The following is an 18,059-nucleotide window of genomic DNA, read 5'->3' as shown; positions in this document are numbered from 1 at the left end:
TATACAGTTAAAACAAAGTTGTGATCAAGACAGTTGAGAAATTTCAAACACTTGTACAAAATGAAAATAAAAATCTTAGAAAGCTACAACACTGTGTTACCCTTTGTATAAAACAAAGTAAAGAAGGCAATAAATTTGTGATAAAAAATACTCTGTATTCTCAAATGTAATAAATAAAAGAAAATAAAGAAATAAATCAATAATAAATATACCAACTCTACTCAAATGCAGGCTATAATTCAATATTCACACTTTTAACTCAATAAATCATTAATGTGCTCAAATAAATCACCTCTCTGTTTAAAGAATCAATACACGGTTCAAATGAATCACCTCCCTGTTCAAAAGATCGCTACTCTGTTAAAATGAATCACCTCACTGTTCAAAGAATCAAAACTCTGTTCAAATGAATCGTTCGCTACTCAAAAGATTCGTTTTGCTGTCCAAAGGATTTGTTTCGCTTTCAGATGATTCGTTCCACCGGTTGCCGTTCACAGTTCAATACCAAGGATTTCGTGAAAGAGAACTGTTGATTCTCTTAGCTCAGTTCCAGTAAAGGTTTTCCGTTGAGGATTTTAGGAAAAGTAAGAAGGAAAACCGGAAGGTCGCGATGAGTCCGAGTCTCGTTTCTCCAAACAATCAAAAGAACTCTCCTACCAGTCTGGTGGCACAAACACACATTCTAACAGGAGAGTCGGTTCCGTGGGTGGCTCGCCGTAAGTTTCTCCTCGAGTCCAACGTGAATTAGGGACTCATCACAGATGCTTCGACACACACAAAAAACCCAGCCAAGGAAATCACTCAAAATCAAAGCGAAAACCCAGGAAAACTCCAGGTGGCACTCGTGTGCAGATTTCACTCTCATATACAAATGACGCTTTTTCTCTCAATCTTCTCTCACTCCCTTGCAAACACTGAATCACCATAGCAACAGTAAACACAAACTAACAGACAAGCGAGATTTGTTATTGTTTGGAAAGCTGATCTGCTGCTAAAGTGTAAGGCACGATGATGTCATTCTAAAGCACTACTCCCTTGAATGCTGTATAATACTCTTTTATAAATTATTTATATAAATAAATAATTTTAATGTATATTATTTAATCGAGTATTCTGCCAGTGTTTTTTCTCATATTTATAAGGGTATTTCTATTTTTTCTATTGCTGTGTACTAACAACTAGTAACCTGGGTTATCCGGGTTACATTCTCCCCGCCTGGAATCTATGCAGGTCCCTCTGCATCTTTTAGGCTGCGTAACGGCAGCAGAAGGGAACATTTTCTGCATTAAAAGAGAGGCTTCTCTGGGGCAATCAGACTCCTCTAAAGATGCAGTGACTGCTGTACTGAGACCTTGTAGTAAGGATTGTATAACCAGAGAAAGAGGATTCCCTAATTGAGAGTACTGTAGCCTTTGTGGTGGCTCACGGCGTCTTTGCGAACGTCTCAATGTATTTCTTTCAACCTGGTCGATCACTGCCTGGCCACTGTGAATATTTCTCTGATCAGTTTCATCATCTATTTCACTCAATATTTCCAGTTCATCTCTCTGTTCCAATAGTTCTTGATCATTTACTACAGGTACGTTTCTCAACATATCTGGTCTAACAGAATCCATTACAGGTGTGTTCCCTCTTTCAGGTTCACTCATTGGACAGTTTTCATCTTCAGGTAAGTAAGCTAAGTTCTCTTGTGGTATCTCTATTGCAGGACAGTCATTGATTTTACTTTTCACGACTCTTGTTTTACTAGAAAGTTCTGCAATCGGCCTGTCTCTTGAAGGCTCAACATGTCTTGGATTGAAGAGGATTCTGCTCTCTACTTTTGGTAAGTGTCTACGTGAGTAGTGATCCATTGAATCATCCTCAGAGTCAGAACTCTCAGTCATAGTATCAGGTTCTCTTGCACTAGTGTTTGCTCGAGTTCTAGGTCTGCAGGGTGGTTTAGGTTTTACTGGCTCAGGCATGCTTTCTTGTAAGAATCCACAGGGCAGCAGCAAGTCTCGATGCAGTGTGCGAAGTGGGCCATCGCTGCCTTCTGGACTAACAGTATAAACAGGTAAGTCTCCCGCCTTCTTTAACACAACATAGATTTCTTTCTCCCACTTATCAGCCAATTTATGCTTTCCTCTTAGCTTGACATTCCGTACTAGAACACGATCTCCAACCTCAAGGAATGAGGTGACTACTCGCTCATCAAATCGTTTCTTGTTCCTTCTTGCTAATTTTGAGGCATTCTCAGTAGCTATTCTATAGCTTTCCTCTAAGCGATCTTTCAGATTTCTCACATAAATGGAATGAGATGGGGATGACCCAGTAGCAGGTAAACCAAATGCTATGTCTACTGGCAGCCGAGGCTGTCTCCCAAACATCAGCTCGTAAGGTGAGAATCCTGTTGTGTCATTACGAGTGCAATTGTAAGCATGGACTAATGGTTTAACAAAGTCTTTCCAATAGGTCTTTTGTTTGTCCTCCAGGGTCCCTAACATTTGGAGCAATGTTCTGTTGAAACGTTCTACAGGGTTGCCTCTGGGATGGTAAGGCGTAGTTCTTACTTTTTGTATTCCTGCTATGCCACACAGTTCTTTGATTATTCTTGACTCAAAGTCGGGCCCCTGATCACTCAGAATTCTTTCAGGAAACCCGTAATGGATGAAAAAGTTGTCCCATAAGCATTTGGCCACAGTTTCAGCTTTCTGGTTTCTAGTAGGCACTGCAACAGCATACTTGGTGAAATGATCAGTAATTACAAGGATGTCTTTAGTGTTGCTTCGATCAGGCTCTAGTGACAAGTAGTCTATGCAGACTAGTTCAAGGGGTCTGCTGGTTGTGATATTCACCAGGGGTGCAGCCCGCTCAGGAGGGGTCTTTCGTTTTACACATCGCTCACAGGTCTTTACTTTCTCTTCCACAGTTATTGCCATTTTTGGCCAGTAAAAACGGGCTCTAGCCAGGTCCAAAGTCCTTTCAATTCCGAGATGCCCCATGTCATTGTGCAGATTTTTTAATACATTTCCTCTGAGCTTTTTGGGCAAGGCCAACTGATACAATACGCCTCTTGGGTCCTGTCTCTTTCTAAATAAGATTCCATTCTTGAACTCAAAGCGGTCCCACTCTCTTAGCCACAAAGCTACTTCTGCAGGCTCTACTTTCCCATGAGGTTTCTTTCCAGAATTAAGGTGCCTAATTACTTTTTCAAGCACTGGATCAGTTCTTTGACATTCTTTTAATTCTTCCTCTGACATTTGGGGAAGAACTGGAAGGCCTCCTGCCTCCTGCTGGAATTCTTGGGGTACTGCATCAACACTTTGGGACAGTGATTCTACCACAGTAAGTTGAGAATACGGTAGGTTAGAATCACCACAGCTCTGATATACTTGGTGTCGTTCACAGAGGGCTTTTACTGCATCGGGCAAGATAACTTGTTGTTCTGTCTCAGCTAAGTGATGGAGAGTGAATTGTTTGATTCTTTCACGTTCTTTCTGAGAGGCGAAATCATCAATCTGTTCATCATGGGGCCGTCTTGAGAGTCCATCTGCATCTAGATTTCTTTTGCCTGCACGATACTGGATCTTAAAATTGAATGTTGACAGGCTGGACAGCCATCTGTAACTGGTTGCATCGAGTTTTGCAGATGTTAATATGTAGGTGAGTGGGTTGCTGTCTGTAATCACAGTGAACTCTCCTCCATACAGATAGTCACTGAATTTGGCTGTGACTGCCCACTTGAGTGCAAGGAACTCTAATTTGTGAGCGGGGTACTTTGCTTCACTTTTAGTTAGTCCCCTACTTGCAAAGGCAATCACCCTCATTCGACCTTCCTGCTCTTGATAAAGAGCTGCTCCAAGTCCAACAGTGCTGGCATCAGTGGTCAACACATAGGGGAGTCTAGGATCTGCGTATCCTAGGACTGGAGCAGAGGTCAACTTCTCTATGATTGTGTTAAATGCCCACTGACAATCCTGGTTCCATCGCTCTCCAAACTGTTCTTTAGGATCCAGGTAAGGTGTACTTTTTGTGGGGTTTCGTTTCTGATTTTTCTGCAGTGGGGGATATCCAATAGTAAGGTCATTAAGGGGTCTTGTGATTTTTGAGAAGTCTTGAACGAACCTTCTGTAGTATCCTGCAAATCCAAGAAAAGATTTCAGTTCTTTAAGGTTTTTAGGTCTTGGCCAGGTTTTGAGAGCTTCAATTTTGGTTGGATCTGTTTCAACACCATTCTGAGAGACTATGTGGCCTAAGTACTGGACTGATGTTTGGAAAAACTTGCACTTCTTGGGAGAAAGCTTTAATCCGTATTCTTTTAGTCGTGTCAGGACTTGCAAGAGTTTGGCTTTGTGCTCTTCTAATGTCTTGGAAAAGACAATAAGGTCGTCTATGAAAACTAGGACGTCTTTTCTGTTAAGATCACCCATGCATCGCTCCATCAGCCTCTGAAATGTACTTGGTGCATTAGTGACGCCTTGAGGCATTCTGTTAAATTCATAGAATCCTAAAGGACAGACGAATGCAGTCTTTGATTTATCAGCCTCTTCCATCTCAATTTGATAAAAGCCTGATTTTAAGTCGAGAACTGAAAACCATTTGGAGCCAGATAGAACAGAAAAGGCTTCCTCCAAATTAGGCAGGGCATATGCATCTTTTACAGTTTGCGAGTTTAACTTTCTGAAGTCAATGCAGAGGCGTACATCATTGTTTTTCTTTCTTACTACTACAATTGGAGAAGCAAAAGACGATTCAGATTCTCTGATGATGTTTGCATCAAGGAGTTCTTTAAGATGCCGTCTTACAGCATCGACATCCTGGGGATGGATAGGCCGAGCACGCTGCTTGAATGGGGTGCTATCACTGAGATGGATATGGTGTTTTACTTTGTTTGTGTGGCCATAATCCAAGTCATGAAGTGCAAATACATCCTGCATGGAGTTTACAAGATCAGTTATCTTTTCCTTCCAATCATTTGATAACGGAGAGTCACCAAAGTCAGGGATGATTCTATTTTGTGCAGGATTTGTAACTTTGCTCACAGAAGCATTTACTGGTTTTCTTCCCTCAATCACACTTTGTACAGCATGTACTTCGGCCAATACTGCTTTTGGAGGGATAATTAAATCAATTTGTGTCTCATTTCTTAGCACTATTGGTATTTGGACATTGCGTTTTGCAGGTAGAGAATGCAAACTGCTTGCCACAAGTAATCCACCAGGCAAAGATGACGATACTGAGGGTTCAATTGTAACACAAGTCTCTGAGAGTGGCCCAATAACTTTGACGCATCCATTAAGAACTACAGTACTTCCAGCTGCTATCACTTCAGGCATGTCTCCTTTTACTTTCACTTGGCCCAGGACATTCACACCAGCCTGCTGCAGTCTTGCTTCTAGAACTCTTATCACAGCTTGATACCCTTGATAACGTGACATAACTCTGGGCTTGACTGTTTGAGCATGACCAGCATATAAGACATCTAGGGTGTTAGTGCCAATAAGGATTTGGGGTGTTTGTGTTAGGTCTGGGACAACTAGGGCCAATGTTGGAACTTCGGCCTCAGTTCCTAAAAACTCTTGTGGAAACTTTAGAGTCAGTTCAACATATCCAAGGTAAGGAACAGCTTGGCCGTTTGCCCCTTCAACCTCCAACAGATGATTCAATGGCTGCATAGGATGTCGTGACAGGTAGCGGTTGTAGAAAGACATGGGGACTGTTGTGACTTGAGACCCTGTGTCTAGCAAGCAGTTCACTTCCTTTTCTTCAATTTTGACTCTAGCAGTACACTTCATTCCCACTAGTCCGGCTGGTAACTTTAAGGAGTTCCTGGTATCTGTATGCTTATTAAGTGACTGTTGATTATTTGGGCTTTGTTTTCTCTCAGTCCCCATCCGCCCTGCGATAGAGACTGATTTTAGTTTAAAGGCACTGTGGCTCCTCCATTTCTAAGATCCCACTCAGCTTGTTTCTCTCTTAATTTTTGTCTCTTTTCTTCAACTCTTAATGGGTTTGGTGCATTTTCACAGTAAATGGCAAGATGACCATCATCTCCACAGCGAAAGCAATACCATGGTCTGGGTCGATTGGTTCTTAATTCAGTGTTTTTTTGCCTTTCATTTCTCTCTCGACTGACACCAAAATCACTAGGATTATTACTCTGTTGAGGGGATTTCTGAAACTGCTTTCTCTGTGCTCCAGAAGTGGCAAGTTGGACTTTAAGCTCTGCTATCTGTCCTTTTAGTTGCTGAAGCTCACTTGCCTCAGTTCTCTCCCTTGCTTCCTGGTCAGCTGCTGTTTTAATGGCAGTGATTTGGCTTTGGAGAGCCATAATCTCCTTTTTCAAAGCATCAGCTTCAGATGTTTCAGGACACTGGGTTTTACTTTTCTGTTTAGAGACTTTCTGTTTTGGATTGTCAAATGCTGGAATATTAGTTGCATCCACTTCAAGTGAGTTATTAAAGTGAGCAGACTGTTGGTGAGTTATTGTTCTTAATTTGAGTGGGGTTGGTGAGGGTCTGCCCAAACCAAGATGCTTTCTCATTCTCTCTTCTTTTGAAGTTTTCTTCTCCTCAGCTGTTCTTAAGAGTACTGCTAACTCAGCAAACGAGAGTGGATCAGCTTTTATTCTCTCTAGCTGCAATTCAACTATCAAGGCATTGTCCCAACAGCCACGGCAGAACTGTTTCAGGAGATAACGGTCTCGTTCACTCTCCGCAATCCCTCCACGCCTAATGGTAGTGCACAAGAGCACATACAATCTATGAAGATAGGCAGATGATTTTTCACCAGGATCCTGCAGAGTGTTTATGAACTTTGCTAATAATTCATCTCCATCTTCCACTGAACCGTAAACAGACTCTAGTAACCTCAGACACTCTGATGCTGGAGCATTGGGGCTCACATGCTTAATGACATCTGAAGCAGGCGGTAACAGGCTGTCTAGAATTTTTTGCATTTTATGTGACTCAGAAAGGGATAACTCATTCAACAAATAGTCAACGCTTGTCCGCCATGTGTCGAAGTCAGGCTCATTACCTGGACGAGGCATCCGTCCAGAAAAGGCTTTTAAGCGGAAAGAAGCACTGTGTTGGGGCACTGTTTCACTCATCTTCACAACATGTTCCATAATTACTCTCTGAATGTCAGGGGGGTGCATAGAGGATATAGGAATTCTCACAGATACAGAATTGGCTTCTGTTAAACTATGGGGCGATGTAGTACTGATGTTCACCTTGGCTGGGTTGTTATTATCAATTTTTAGAGCAGATGGCTTGAAACTTCCAGTTCGCTGAGGGGTGTTAGTTACACTTGTCAAGACTTTTGTGCTGGATTTTAAATTTTCAAGTCCACAATCTTCTCTGTGTGATGCATCATCCAAATGTGTCACTCCATTCATTTTCATTGAATTTTGCTTAATGATATCTTGTTGGGATTCTACATTTTTATCCTCTAGTGACTTCAGTTGCTTTGCTGTGTCGCTAGATGTGGCGGTGCTGTAAGCAGTACTCAATTTGTGTATGCGGAATATAACGCTCATATCAGTAGGGCTTACGATAGTCAAAGGCAATTGAGGCTCAATGTTGCAAATGGCGGAGTTGTGTGAAAACTCAACAACTGCATTATGATGAAATACAGACTGCGGATCATCAATCAGAAAGTTTTGCCGTATAGAACCAAATCTCAAAAGGTAGGATTCTACGACTTCATCTGTTTCAGTTAGGGTTAAACCACTAATAATCACTGCATTTTCTATTTTAACGTCTTCTCGTTCTATGACATCCATTGTAATGTTATATTTTCACTATATATGCGTATTTCAATAATTATTCACCTCAAAAGCTGCTGCTTTCTCGCTCCTGGCTGGCTCGCCAAGATTGTAGCAAGTACGATTGATTTGTCGCGATAGCGTATTTTTCAATGTGGGCCAATTGGTCAGAAGAGAAAGAACGGCTACTGGAGAGAGAAAAGCAGCACAGCAGGTGAGTGAATAATCAGACACAGTCAGTTTTTTCCTTCAATATAGTTTATATAATTAGAAATATGTTATGAGTTTGTGAATTTCTATCCAATAAGCATAAGTATTTATGTATATATAGGTTCGATTATAAATAATAATAATAAAAAGTAAATAATTTTCTCTTTTTTTCTTTACACAGATGAACGTGAAGTCAATATACAGTTAAAACAAAGTTGTGATCAAGACAGTTGAGAAATTTCAAACACTTGTACAAAATGAAAATAAAAATCTTAGAAAGCTACAACACTGTGTTACCCTTTGTATAAAACAAAGTAAAGAAGGCAATAAATTTGTGATAAAAAATACTCTGTATTCTCAAATGTAATAAATAAAAGAAAATAAAGAAATAAATCAATAATAAATATACCAACTCTACTCAAATGCAGGCTATAATTCAATATTCACACTTTTAACTCAATAAATCATTAATGTGCTCAAATAAATCACCTCTCTGTTTAAAGAATCAATACACGGTTCAAATGAATCACCTCCCTGTTCAAAAGATCGCTACTCTGTTAAAATGAATCACCTCACTGTTCAAAGAATCAAAACTCTGTTCAAATGAATCGTTCGCTACTCAAAAGATTCGTTTTGCTGTCCAAAGGATTTGTTTCGCTTTCAGATGATTCGTTCCACCGGTTGCCGTTCACAGTTCAATACCAAGGATTTCGTGAAAGAGAACTGTTGATTCTCTTAGCTCAGTTCCAGTAAAGGTTTTCCGTTGAGGATTTTAGGAAAAGTAAGAAGGAAAACCGGAAGGTCGCGATGAGTCCGAGTCTCGTTTCTCCAAACAATCAAAAGAACTCTCCTACCAGTCTGGTGGCACAAACACACATTCTAACAGGAGAGTCGGTTCCGTGGGTGGCTCGCCGTAAGTTTCTCCTCGAGTCCAACGTGAATTAGGGACTCATCACAGATGCTTCGACACACACAAAAAACCCAGCCAAGGAAATCACTCAAAATCAAAGCGAAAACCCAGGAAAACTCCAGGTGGCACTCGTGTGCAGATTTCACTCTCATATACAAATGACGCTTTTTCTCTCAATCTTCTCTCACTCCCTTGCAAACACTGAATCACCATAGCAACAGTAAACACAAACTAACAGACAAGCGAGATTTGTTATTGTTTGGAAAGCTGATCTGCTGCTAAAGTGTAAGGCACGATGATGTCATTCTAAAGCACTACTCCCTTGAATGCTGTATAATACTCTTTTATAAATTATTTATATAAATAAATAATTTTAATGTATATTATTTAATCGAGTATTCTGCCAGTGTTTTTTCTCATATTTATAAGGGTATTTCTATTTTTTCTATTGCTGTGTACTAACAACTAGTAACCTGGGTTATCCGGGTTACAAGTTCATTGTTGTATTTTACACTCACCTTGCACATACACAGCATATTCACACATGCCTTGAGTTTCATGCAGCTGTTCTTTAACAATAGCCTGAAATCAGAGGAAACAAAGCAGCTATTATTATTATTATTTATCATTATTATTATTAGGAGTATTTTATAGAATTTATACACTAATTGTTGGATTTTCTGTGTTTACCTTGCAGGTCTCATAATCCTTGCGGATATAATGCAGATGTATGAGCCAGTTTCTTTTCTCCAGGATGGGAAGCTCAGGAGCTGCAGATAAAATATATACTTTAAAAATATTATATACTTTATATAGTAGATCTATATATGAACATATAACAATGTAGAGTGATGCACAACAGAGTCTCCTAAATCATATTTGAAGTCTTTATGAACATTGTAAATGATCCTAATGTTTCCGTTTTGTTTGTATGGAAGCTAATTGGATGGATGGATGGATGGATGGATGGATGGATGGATGGATGGATGGATGGATGGATGGATGGATGGATGGATGGATGGATGGATGGATGGATGGATGGATGGATGGATGGATGGATGGATGGATGGATGGATATACAAAGAGATGGACAGACGGATGGATGGATGGATGGACAGAGATGGAGGATGGATGAATAAACATAGATGAATGGATGGATAAACATGGATGGTCGGATAAACATGGATGGTCGGATAAACATGGATGGTCGGATAAACATGGATGGATGGATAAACATGGATGGATGGATGGATGGATGGCTGGATAAACATGGATGGATGGATGGATGGATGGCTGGATAAACATGGATGGATGGATGGATGGCTGGATAAACATGGATGATGGATGGATGGCTGGATAAACATGGATGATGGATGGCTGGATAAACATGGATGGATGGATGGATAAACATGGATGGATGGATGGATGGATGGATAAACATGGATGGATGGATGGATGGATAAACATGGATGGATGGATGGATGGATGGATGGATGGATGGATGGATAAACATGGATGGATGGATGGATAAACATGGATGGATGGATGGATAAACATGGATGGATGGACAAAGAGATGGATGGTTGGACGAATGGACAAAAATGGATGGATGGAAGGACAAAGAGTTAGATGGATAGATGGATGGATGGATGAACGGATAAACAAAGAGATAGATAGATGGATGGATAGATGGATGGTCAAACAGATAGATGATGGATGGACGGATGGATGGATGGATTGATGGACAGAGACAGACGGACAGATGGATGAACCGATGGATATACAAAGAGATGGACGAACGGATGGATGGATGAACAAAGAGATGGATGGAGGGATGGATGGACAAACAAATAGATGGATGGATGGATGGATGGATGGATGGATGGATGGATGGATAAACATGGATGAATGGATTGATATACAGAGATGGATAGTTGGATGGATGGACAAGGATGGATGGATGTACAGACAAAGAGTTAGATGGATAGATAGATAAATGAATGGATAAACAAAGAGACAGACAAATGGATGGATGGATGGATGGATTGATTGATGGATGGATGGATGGATGGACAAAGAGACAGACAGACAGATAGACAGAAAGAAAATCACTTCAAATTCTGAGAAATATAAAATGTCACTATAGATATATATTTATATATATTCAGAACTGCAAGAAATAACTATGAAAATTATCTGTAAAACAATAGTTTCTCTTACTAGCAGACTAGTTTCACCATTTCATATGTAATGCAAGGACGCTGGAACATTTTAGGATGTGGCATAGCAGCGTTTTAAAATAACTAAATAAAACAACTTTTTTTAGGTCAGAGATTAAAGATGAGCCTAATTCAGAATAAAAGCTGTTTGATCTGGCGTAGGACATTAACTCTAATCGTGCAAATGCACATATCAAAGGCTGCACTTGAAAATCTGCAGGAAATCTTCTATTTTGGAAACAGGGCAGGCGGGATTGCAGTGAGAGCCGCAGCGGGCTCCTCTCGCTGTGGGAGGCCCCGTCCTGAATCCAGCAGGCCCCAGAACAAAAGCAACCCATATGCTGTTACATGAAGCGTCTGCATCTTTCTACCCTTGCTTACAAGCCCCCTGGCAAAATCTCATCCCAATCCGTTCTATTCCTGGACAGACTTTTCCCTCTGAGCCATAATCCTCTTCACTAAGCAAATGAGGGAAATATAGGCAAACAGCGCCACCAAGAGGACGAAGGGAGGAGAAGCTTACAAAACTAGTGATGGTTCTGTTTTCTTGTGCATTAGTCTCTAATGTTAAAATGATTTATAAGTTGTTTATTGATTGAGATTCTGACCTTTCTTCAGACGAGGTTTCTTGAGCTCGGTGGCCACCGGCAGCTGAACATCCTAAACACAGAAAATAAAGCTAAAACATGCCAATACAGTCATGTGTGCTGAAAATCAGATGTCAGTGTTTATAATCATACACATTCAAATATAAAGTGTTCTTATACATGTTGTATAGCTTTTTGCTGTATATTTAATACACGTTGACGGCTAATTATGCATTTAATATTTTATTGTCCATCAAAATAACTCTAGATCATTTTTTTCTCACATAATATTTATATAACTAGATTTCCCCCTTAAAATAATGTTTATATTGGTTGATTTCTATGCATTTTTTATTATTTAAAGCAAAAACCACTGTTGTATGTCTTATTGCTGTGTATTTAATACACTTTGACTGCTAATAATGCATTTAATATTTCATTGCATATCAAAAGAACTCTTGATTATTAAAAAATAAATAAATAAATAAAATATATTTTTTTCCTCTAACAATAATGTGTTCATATTGGTTAATTTCTATATATTTTTAAATATATAAAGCAGAAATCACTTGTATACCTTATTGCTGTGAATTTAATGCATTTGACTGCTAATAATGCATTTAATATTTCATTGTATGTCAAAAAAAATCATTTTTTCTCACATAATATTTATAATTCGATTTTGCTCTTACAATAATGTTTATATTGGTTGATTTATATATATTTTTTTATTATTTAAAGCAGAAATCACTGTTGTATATCTCATTGTTGTAATTAATACACTTTGACTGACAATAAAGCATTTATTATTTCATTGTCCATCAAAATAACTCTTGATCATCTTTTCTCACACAATATTTATGCAATTAGAATTTCCTCTTTAAATGCACTTTGACTGCTAATAATGCATTTAATATTTTATGCTATGTCAAAAGAATGTAATATGTCAAGCTATTTTCAGTCTTTTCTGGTGAAATATGTATATATTTCTATTTAAAGTAGAAATTACTGTTGTATATCTTTTTTTGTGAATTTAATAGACCAGGGGTGGCCAACCCTGTTCCTGGAGAGCCACCTTCCAGCAGATTTCAGTTGCAACCCATATCAAACACACCTGCCTGTAATTATCACGTGGTGTTCAGGTCCTAATTAATTGGTTCAGGTGTGTTTGATATGGGTAGCAACTGAAATCTGCAGGAAGGTGGCTCTCCAGGAACAGGGTTGGCCACCCCTGTAATAGACTATATAGCAGGGTCACCAATCTTGATCCTCGAGGTCCGGTGCCCTGCAGAGTTTATCCCCAACTTGCCCCAACACACCTGCAGGTGTTTCAAGTACACCTAGTAAGACCTTGATTAGCTTGTTCAGGTGTGTTTGATTAGGGTTGGAGCTAAAATCTGCAGGACAACAGACCTCAAGTTTGGTGATCCCTGTTATATAGGACAGGATACACTTAATGTTAAAAGAACTCTTGATGATCTTATCTGACATACTATTTATATAACAATACTTGCATTACAGCACACGTAATAAGGGGGAAATGTAATTCCCATTCATGCATAAAAAACGCCAAAACGCAATACATATCCTAAAACATGTGTTTTTGTAAATCTAAACTATGCTGTTTTGAGGCAAACGTGTTATAATAATGATACACAGCGAAACCCCGGTAAATCTTCCGTCTGTCAGTTGTTTTCTCTCTGCAGATTTAACTTGAATATGACGAGCACCGAAATGACGACGAATACCGCTTACAGATGATCGTAAACCGACACCAAGTCAACATTTGGTCACATTAAACGTATTTAATATGAACAGTTTTCCATTCAGACAGAAACATCCATCATTTCTCACCGTTCTCATAGCGTCGTCAGCCATCGCGCTTCTCTCTTCTTCACTTCCGGCGGACGCTTCAGTTACTATAGAAACACGGCGACGTTTGTGACCACGTGACTTAAATAACTTTGTTGTTTATCATTTGCAAACGAGTTTTTGGAAATAGCTTTAAGTAATTTCTTTGTGTATCTTGCACAGCTTTATCTGAAACAAGATCAATAATCTTATACTATTCGCCTCGGTTAGTCTTTGTATAAAGTTCTGAATATAAATAAATCTGGCGTGCGATAGATGGATGCATGGATGGATGGAGAGAACAATGAATAGATAGATGGATGGATGAATGGATGATAGATAGAAACAACAATGGATAGACAGATAGATGGATGGATGAATGGATGGATAGATAGAAACAACAATGGATAGACAGATAGATGGATGGATGAATGGATGGATAGATAGAAACAACAATGGATAGACAGATAGATGGATGGATGAATGGATGGATAGATAGAAACAACAATGGATAGACAGATAGATGGATGGATGGACAGAAAGATAGATAGAACAATAAATAGATGGATGGATGAAACAGTAGATAGATAGATAGATAGATAGATAGATAGATAGATAGATAGATAGATAGATAGACATGGATGGATGGATAGATAGATGGATAGAATAATAGATAGATAATGGATGGATGGATAGATAGATAGATGAATGGATAGAGAGAACAATGGATAGACAGATAAATTGATGGACAGAACGATAGATAGATAGATAAAACAATATAGATAGATAGATGGATGGATGAATGGATGGATAGATAGAAACAATGGATAGACAGATAGATGGATTGATGGACAGAAAGATAGATAGAACAATAAATAGATGGATGGATCAATAGATAGATAGATAGATAGATAGATAGATAGATAGATAGATAGATAGATAGATAGATAGATAGATAGACAGATGGATGGATAGATAGAACAATAGATAGATAATGGATGGATGGATAGATAGATAGATAGATAGATAGATAGATAGATAGATAGATAGATAGATAGATAGATAGATAGATAGATGGATGGATAGAGAGAACAATGGATAGACAGATAAATTGATGGACAGAACGATAGATAGATAGATGAAACAATATAGATAGATAGATAGATAGATAGATAGATAGATAGATAGATAGATAGATAGATAGATAGATAGATAGATAGATAGATAGACAGATGGATGGATAGATAGAACAATAGATAGATAATGGATGGATGGATAGAACGATAGATGGATGGATATATAGATAGAAAGATGAAAAGATAGATAGATGGATGGATGGATGGAAAGAACAATGGATAGAGCAATGGATAGATGGATGGATGGATGGATGGAACAATGGATAGATAGACAGACAGACAGACGGACGGACGGACGGACGGACGGACGGATTGATAGAGACAGATAGACAGATAGATGGATGGATATAACGATAGATCGATAGACAGACAATGATGGATGGATGGAGACAGAACGATGGATAGACAGAACGATTGATAGATAGATAGAACGATGGATGGATAGATATAGATAGATAGTACGATCGATAGAACGATGGATGAATATAGAGATACTGTAGATAGATGGATGGATGGATGGATGAAAGAGTAGACAGAACAATAGATAGAACGAGATGCTGTTTTTGTTTATTACATTTTACTCTAAGTTTATTGACGTTATATACTAACAATGGAAATATATTGAAAAATTTGGTCGACTGTCATCTATCTACACTCAAAAAAATCCATCCATCCATCCATCTATCTATCTATCCATCCATCTATCTATCCATCTATCTACAGAACTTTATAAAAAAGACAGAGACACAGAAGAATCAGATTATTGATCATTGTTTCAGATAAAGCTGTGCAAAATACACAGATTATTTACAACCATTTCCAAAAACTCATTTGCAGATGATAAACAAAATATATATTTAAATAAAATAAAACTGTAATTTCGACATTGATCGCTGACATTTAGCGACATCATAACATCAAGCAAAACAATTAACCTTGGTATCTGAGTAAAATACCACATTTATCATGATCCAGTCAAGACATAGTCGACTAAAGGTTTTAGAAATGCACATGAACTGTTAAAGACACATTCCATTGACACACTGTAGGTTTTGATAGCTTTAACCAATATGTTGATTAAGCAAACAAAAAAAAACAAAAGACATGGTCCCTGCATCAAATCTGTTTATGACTTTCCATATATCGTAGACATTAACTCTATAATCTAATTCAGACATAATGTGATTCTTTCTTGACAATAATGAACTTCTTAGAAAATTTAAAAGCATGGACGGGTGTAATGCACTTGGTAAACAACCTAAAAGGTGGACATACATGATCAATTTGTTCTATAATTCGACACTGAATTAAAAGTCTGTATAATTTAATTAATAGGAATGTGCATAATAGAAATGTTGACATCCAATATTGTCACATTATTAATGCAATATTTGCACCACAGCATGTCTTATTTATTAAGGAGCAGCTGAAAACTTTTCTGTTTATCACTACTTGAAAATAATTTTCTTTCTTAGTACTACTGTCTTGTTTTCTGTTACAAAATTGAAATCTTTTTAAATAAATGATATGATTACCTGGAGGGACAGTTCACCCAAAAATTAACATTTCCTCACTTTTTATTCACAGGGTCCAAAATTGCTAGCAGCGCCCTTGTAAAACAGCACAAAGATAATCAAACAGGTTTGAAACAACCGGAGGATGAGGAAATGATGACAGCATTTTCATTTTTGGGAGAACGGTCCCTTTAAAATTGTAAAGACACAGTTCACCCAAAAATAAAAAAATCCAAGGCTGTGAATTAAAGCTAATGTCATAAATAATGTTCTGTTTCGTCTACAGACAGAATGCGTTTCTCTAAAATGCCCAAAAGCACTATCTGGGGTCCGTTCTTCGTACGTGGATTACTCAGTTAGCTGGATTTGGTTATCGACGATTTGACATGATCCAGGATCGTTTCGTTCTTCAAAGCTGATCTGAGAGTTGTTGTCATAGCAACAGTTCTGCTAGGTTAAACCTGGTCGGGAGCAGGTTCAATTTATATAAACAGGATTAGATCGGCTCAGTTCAAGCAAATATAATACAGAAAGTATGTTTCGAATTCTGATATTTTCTTACAGTGGTAGTTATATACACTTGGGAAAAGAGTAAATATTTTTTAAACTATATATATATATATATATATATATATATATATATATATATATATATATATAAAGTTATAGTCATTAATAAAATAAATAAAGTTATATATATTAATAAAACTTATGCAGTCTGCACTCTCGAAATGAAAGTACAAAGACTGCCACCTGGTGGTGCAAAGAGAAAACTTATTGATATGAACTTTTTAGATCGCTTTAGTACAATTTGTGTATAATAGAAATGCAGAATATGTGACTTTTTTTTAAAGCAATAATACATTTATGCAGTCATAAACATGTTTTGATAGTTAATATGATGGTGATTTGATGCTTCACAAAAGTTGCAGACGCCTTTACCAATATCAAAATGCTTTTGTAAACAACCAGTAATTCCTTACACCGATTAAAAAAACGGCTACTATAATAAAGAAAATCTTCACTAAATGTAGAACTAAATACACTGATTTGCATTGAAATACATGATGAATACTCTTGACACATGACAGTGTAAAGCCTGCAGCTCACAACAAATGTGGAAGGTTATTGCGTGTCATATTTAACAAACCGTTTACTGCTAATTTGATGTAATTTTGCTCACATGGATAATTGAATATTAATCAGATGATGTCATTACGCTGCTGTGCCTTCAGCCAATCATGGCATTGCTGATCATGATTTCGAGGATGGATAGATCTGTCCTTCACAACACACGCAGCGATCTCAGATCAGTTTATCCAGACATTCTAATCTGATTCTCGAACTTGTTTGAAGAACCAACTTAGCCAGAGATCAGCTATCAAGATTAAAAGATCCAGGATCTGCCAAATCATCTTAGATCATTTAAGCGAGGTACGAAGAACGGTATATTAGTGCATGGGCAAAGCTTAATTACATTCAAAATAAAAGTTTGTTTAGACCAGGGGTCTCAAACTCAAATTGGCGGAGGGTCATATCAGTTACTGACAATTTATAGGAGGGCCCCTTTAACATTCAAGCTCAATAAAAAGTGGTAACCTGATGTATTTGCTTAACCTAAAATTTGGATAGATGGATGGATATATCCATTTATCCATCCATTTATCCATCCATCTATCAATCCATCTATCAATCCATCTATCTATCTATCTATCTATCTATCTATCTATCTATCTATCTATCTATCTATCTATCTATCTATCTATCTATCTATCTATCTATCTGTATATATGATAAAACACATACATAAAAACAAACCTATGATATTATCTTGTTACATTTATATCTAAATATAAATAAACATTTACTCAAATTTTAAGTC

General features: G+C 37.8%; 1 protein-coding gene across 1 annotated transcript in view; it reads right to left on the bottom strand.

Moving 5' to 3' along the window:
* bbs4 (Bardet-Biedl syndrome 4) overlaps positions 1-13,584 on the bottom strand; it is a 33,238-nt gene extending 19,654 nt beyond the window's left edge. Inside the window, 4 exon segments of the mRNA NM_001077466.2 lie at positions 9,389-9,452; positions 9,561-9,640; positions 11,698-11,749; positions 13,531-13,584. Of these exon segments, the coding sequence (NP_001070934.2) occupies positions 9,389-9,452; positions 9,561-9,640; positions 11,698-11,749; positions 13,531-13,554 (220 nt within the window). The 5' untranslated portion in view covers positions 13,555-13,584.
* Positions 13,585-18,059: the final 4,475 nt, after the last annotated feature.

Source organism: Danio rerio, chromosome 25 (assembly GCF_049306965.1).
Source record: "Danio rerio strain Tuebingen ecotype United States chromosome 25, GRCz12tu, whole genome shotgun sequence".
Classification (NCBI taxonomy): Eukaryota; Metazoa; Chordata; class Actinopteri; order Cypriniformes; family Danionidae; genus Danio; species Danio rerio.
This window is presented reverse-complemented; position numbering and strand designations above follow the sequence as displayed.